This window comes from Salminus brasiliensis, chromosome 24 (genome assembly GCF_030463535.1).
Source record: "Salminus brasiliensis chromosome 24, fSalBra1.hap2, whole genome shotgun sequence".
NCBI lineage: Eukaryota > Metazoa > Chordata > Actinopteri > Characiformes > Bryconidae > Salminus > Salminus brasiliensis.
The window spans coordinates 28,044,025-28,049,071 of NC_132901.1; the positions used below are offsets into that span (position 1 = coordinate 28,044,025).

At 39.4% G+C, this 5,047-nt stretch overlaps 1 protein-coding gene across 1 annotated transcript; it reads left to right on the forward strand.

Annotated features, from left to right (window-relative positions):
* The first annotated feature begins 2,562 nt into the window (after window positions 1-2,562).
* LOC140546406 (complement C1q-like protein 2) lies at window positions 2,563-4,919 on the forward strand. The gene is made up of 4 exons (XM_072669626.1): window positions 2,563-2,834; window positions 4,067-4,156; window positions 4,254-4,382; window positions 4,468-4,919. Exons 1-4 carry the CDS (start codon window positions 2,588-2,590, stop codon window positions 4,749-4,751), a joined length of 750 nt encoding a protein of 249 aa, XP_072525727.1. The 5' UTR covers window positions 2,563-2,587; the 3' UTR covers window positions 4,752-4,919.
* The last annotated feature ends 128 nt before the right edge of the window (window positions 4,920-5,047 follow it).

Here is a 5,047-nt window from a genome sequence, read left to right on the forward strand (position 1 = left end):
ATCAAGGATGAAGTCCTAAATTTGAAGAAGGGGGCTATATGAATGCTAACTAAAGTTATTCTACCTATATTACATCAAGTTAGAAAGTGCAAAAAATGAATACTGTTGTTGTTAACTAAATATACACACTTTCAATGCATTGACATTTTTATTTATTAATATTCACAGGTTTAATTTAATGAATCAAATTCTGTTTATGTATGTTGATATGAAAATATTGTCATTTTCTATACATCACAGAACGGCAACATTTCAAGGTGTTCAGTTAATCTTTTATAAGCTTCTGCAAAAGTTAGAGAGCATCTGGGATGATCCCTCACCTTGTCTTTATGTTGTCAAAAAATTGAAGGTTCTTTTCACAGCAATGCTTCTTCACCATTTATATTTTTATTAGGAATACAGGAATACAATTTTATATTATGAGGAAATACAGAACTGTAGAAGTCAGAGACAGTCAGAGACATTTACATTCAAGTCATAACAACCATTCTTCATTTCTTAGGAAATGTTGCACCAGCATTGAACCAGGCCAGAATACAGATAGGTGTGTTTTGCAAGTTTGGCTATAAATGCCTCACCTTGAAAAAAATCTGGAAAACAACAAAGATCTTCAACAAGTTGGCAACACCTGATCTTATGCTACTTAAATATTACACACCCACCTAGTAACAGGGAACATGGAAGGCCATAGCAACACCATAGGTTAGCAACCAACTAGGAAACACCAGAGCAACTACACTGTGACACTTTGCAACACTCTAACAATGACATGGGTCACCATAGCAATCACCCAGAAAACATCTGAGGATCTAGCGATAGCTGTTCTGTGCCCGAGTTTCATGTTTTCCTAAGCAGTTACTATAGTGTGCCAGGTGGTTTGAAGGGTGTTACTTGGTGGTTACTAAGTCGTACCACCTTGAATACCATAGCAACTCCCTAGTAAGGCTTGGAAATGTTTGCAGCTCTGCCTGGAAATCATGCCATGTGCAAAACATCTTGGTTGATTCAAGAACCATGGATTTACAAGTGTATTTACCACCCTGTTATTTTACCTCAATTTTATTTATTTATTTATTTTTTTTTGGTTTATGGCACTAACAACTGACCCTAACTCTCCATTTTCCAGTGGTCAATATATGTAACTGCACCATAGGCCCATACTGGGGAATAGGACTGGCATTGTTTTGCTCTCCATAAATTGTCTGAACGTTGGCAGATATGAGGAGAAAGAAGCATGGCTGGAGTCTTCAGATTCTAGACTGAATACATGGAGCTGTGGTTTTGCTCTCCTTTCCAGATGGTTGAATGGATGATGTGGGATGGTGTCATTTACAGGCAGTGGAATCCCCAGGCAGGGGAACTCACAAGACTAATAAAACAATCAGGGGGCTCATACACAGTTCAGTTTACAGACCACAACTCTTACTGTAATGCAACCAGAATCATTACAGGGTTTCTGGGGTCATACCCATGATGAGAATTCCAGGTTTAGGCTGTGTTCTCCTAAATATCTCTGCATCCACAAACTGCTCTCCATTATGGACGATGATGGTAACACCACACCATCGTTATGGACCAAAGGAGCAGTTCAGTTCAGTGGTAGGTTGCTGTCACAGAGCTGCTCTGCAGACAGGTTTAGGATACCCTTTGTTCTGAGAGCCATCAGGCTCTAACTCTGGGACACTTTGCATACATATATGCACACAATTATTCAGTATTGTCGTCTGTCTGTCATTCTTAGTTCTTTATAACTGCACTGCCTTTTATCTCTGGTTGGTTTCAAATGCATATTTTTTACATTTATTCTATTTATTGTAAGTATTGTATTGTATTACTGTGCTATATTGTGCGATTGCAACTAGCTGCTCAATTTCCTTTGAGATCATTAAAGTCTATTTACAGTGCTGCCACAGTGCTGTCATTCGAGGACTGGCATTCTCGAGAATTGGTCCAAAAGAAACCATGATGCATCGTGAAATGAGATGGGTTAGCTGCTGTTATTCCATATAGTTAAATATTAATACTCTGCTTACATTCAATAAACGTTTTAACTCATTTGACCTAGAAAAACCTATTTAAACATGGAACTGAAGATTAGATCTCCATGTGTTGTATGAGTTGACTTGTCAGACAAATATTTGCCAAATACCAGCCAGACCATGTAGTTCCAGTTGCAGGTCCTGGGCAGGTAGACAAATGACTAATAATAGAAATACAGTATACAATATACAGCAAAAGGAACAAGGAACAAAATACAATAAAACAATTTCAATAAATGACTCACTCAGACCTAATGTTATCTCCTCAAACTGCCCAAATCTACACTACATCCTCACCAATATTTGTCCACACAATATTTGCCATTCTTAACACTATGATAATTTGCTGTTTTTTTATAAACATGACCTAGAATAACCAGTGCCAAAATGCAAACCTTCTGCTCAGGTGGAAAAATGGTCTCTGACAGGTCCAAAGTGCTTATTGATCCAGCTTGTATTGTCAAATAATCAGCAAGTATAAATGTGCAACCTGAGGACAAACCCTGCACACAGAAGCTGTACTGGAAGCTCTGCCTCACAGATTAGAAATGAGAGTCACTGGAATTCTGATTGTTTTACTTTACAGTCTTTGGTCATCAGCATCTGCAGAAAATGCAGCAGCTCCTAATCCTCCAAAACCGCTGGTTTGTTCTCTGGATTTGTGCACTTTGCTCCTGAAAGATGAAGCAGTGATGAAAGAAAATGTAGAGGCCATGAGGACACAGCTTAAAGAGATTATGTCCAGATTGACGGTCACTGAACGTGATCTTGAGTCTCTGAGAAAGCAGAATAAAGGTATGGTTGATCTCTGTGAATTACGGGTTTGTAAAACTCATGTCATATTTTTTTGTTGTGGAAGGAGAACGAAAGACTACTTGGAAGACTCATTTGACATGATTTAGATCTTCCAGTCTCAGAGGTGGGGGATTCGAGTCACATTAGTTGACGTTTCCACTGTATGATAAGAGGGATCATAGAGGGATCATACGGATACCTGTAGAGCTGTATCTGCCCAGGAAGAGCTCCTTCAAATGTCCAATGATCCTGAGGCATGGAGTGCAAGCACCGCGAGCGTCACTTTTGAAGCGGCCACCTTTGCATGAAGTATAAGACTAGGGTCTCTGTATTTTTATCTGTACAGAGCTGCTGTAACTCTTTAACCAGAGATAAGTCATCAACATCTGCTGGTGAAGTATCATCCATTTAGCACTCTGGTCCACTTTCAACTGATGTGAAGTCCTGCTTTGTCTAGATGTTCTCTGACAAACATTAGTCATACTCTGATGGGTTTGTTTGTTTGGACCATAAGGGCTTTCTTCTTGCAACCATTGTGTGTCTCCTTTTAATCCTCTTGTGGTCTGCTCTTGGGCTTAACTTGCTAGGATGGTCTGTCCTGACCATGGTGGCCAGTTGTTCCACTGCTGAGATCTTTTTAAAAAGAGGGAGCTTTACTGGGCTGTTGTAGAATCCTGGCCATAACGTTGCAGTATTATTGAGAATAAGGAGATAAAGTTCTCGCCTACCAAACTGCTAGCATTTTTGCAGAAACAGTGCTGAAACTGAAGAGTTCATTTCTTTATCCTTAATGGAGCCACAGTTTTCTTCTCAAGTGTGTTGAAACTTGCACCTCCAATAATAGGGAGTGTTTTTACCTTTGCTGCAGTAACATCATCTACTCTTCTGTAAAAGCCTTATTAATAGATTTTAGAGGATTTGATGGCAGTCATCCATAAGAGCATTAACGAGCTTAGTTACTGATAATGAATGGTTAGTTAAAAGATCTAAAAAACATACCTCTGTAATGTATACCTGTGGTATACAGCACTCTGGAGCAATCGGTTCCACAGCCCAGTGCTGCAGGAGTTAATTTCCCTCTATCTACCATATGGCTTTGGACCCGGTGACTTGGACATTGATGTAGCTGCCCAAGAATTTCCTGTTTATATGGGCAATGCTTTTCTGTGGTCAATTGAACAAAAAAATTAAAATGGAACAGTAACAGTATGGTGTGTTTTTTTTCTTTCTAGAGCAGAACAATGAACTTGAAGCACTTCGTTCCAGAATAAACACAACTGAGAAGAAGCTAGGAGAGCAACATCTGAAGAAACGACCTTCAGGTAAATATGTTCCACCTCTTCCAATCTGTTGTGTTTATATAATATAGGATTGTTCATTACTGCCATTAAAGAACAATGTCTCTTTTTTTTCTTTCAGACAGAACAAATGTAGCTTTCTCTGCTTCCTTGCGAAGTTTCGGCAGTGTCGGACCTTTCAAAGAAGAAACCACATTGCGATACAGCAATGTTTTCACCAATATAGGCAATGGCTATGACACAACTACAGGTATGTGATGTGCAGTTGTCCACTTGTCCTACATAAAGGCCAAGTTCTACTTGGTAATTTTTAATCATCATGTTCTCTGCTGCAGGAATTTTCACGGCGCCGGTCAGTGGTGTGTATCTTTTCTTGTTCTACGACCACGCCTTGGGCGGTCAAAGTGCCTACTTGACTCTGACCAAGAATGGGCAACGAATTGTAACCACAGGTCATCACAAGAACATGAATGAGGGCTCCAATAATGGAGCGAATGCAGTCACCATTCGGCTCAGTAAGGGTGACCAGATGTCTGTCCGCCTCTGGGGAGAAAGTTGGGTTTTTGATGATGATAAAAACTACACGACTTTTACTGGAATTTTGCTCTTTAGTGTTTAAACGCTTAGCTGAGTGCCCAGTTGGTAACCTGTAGTTGAAGTGTGTCTTGGTTTGATATGATTTTGAACTTGGACTAATATTGCTGAATCAAGGCAAACCTGTATTCAAATCATAGTCGTTAGTTGTGCAGTTTACTGTATGCTAATAAAGATACTTCAGTCAACACAAGACCTGTATTGTGTATACATTATAGGTACAAGCAGGATAACCCTCAAATACACTAGATATATACAGTTGTATGGAGGTTTATGTACACTCATGGACATCCCTGTCATGGAAAGTTGAGTTGTCTTTTT

Coding starts and splice junctions, on each gene's coding strand:
- LOC140546406 (XM_072669626.1), top strand. CDS start 2,588: ATGAGAGTCACTGGAATTCTGATTGTTTTACTTTACAGTCTTTGGTCA. Junction 4,157..4,253: donor TCTGAAGAAACGACCTTCAG/GTAAATATGTTC, acceptor TTTTTCTTTCAG/ACAGAACAAATGTAGCTTTC. Junction 4,383..4,467: donor TGGCTATGACACAACTACAG/GTATGTGATGTG, acceptor TCTCTGCTGCAG/GAATTTTCACGGCGCCGGTC.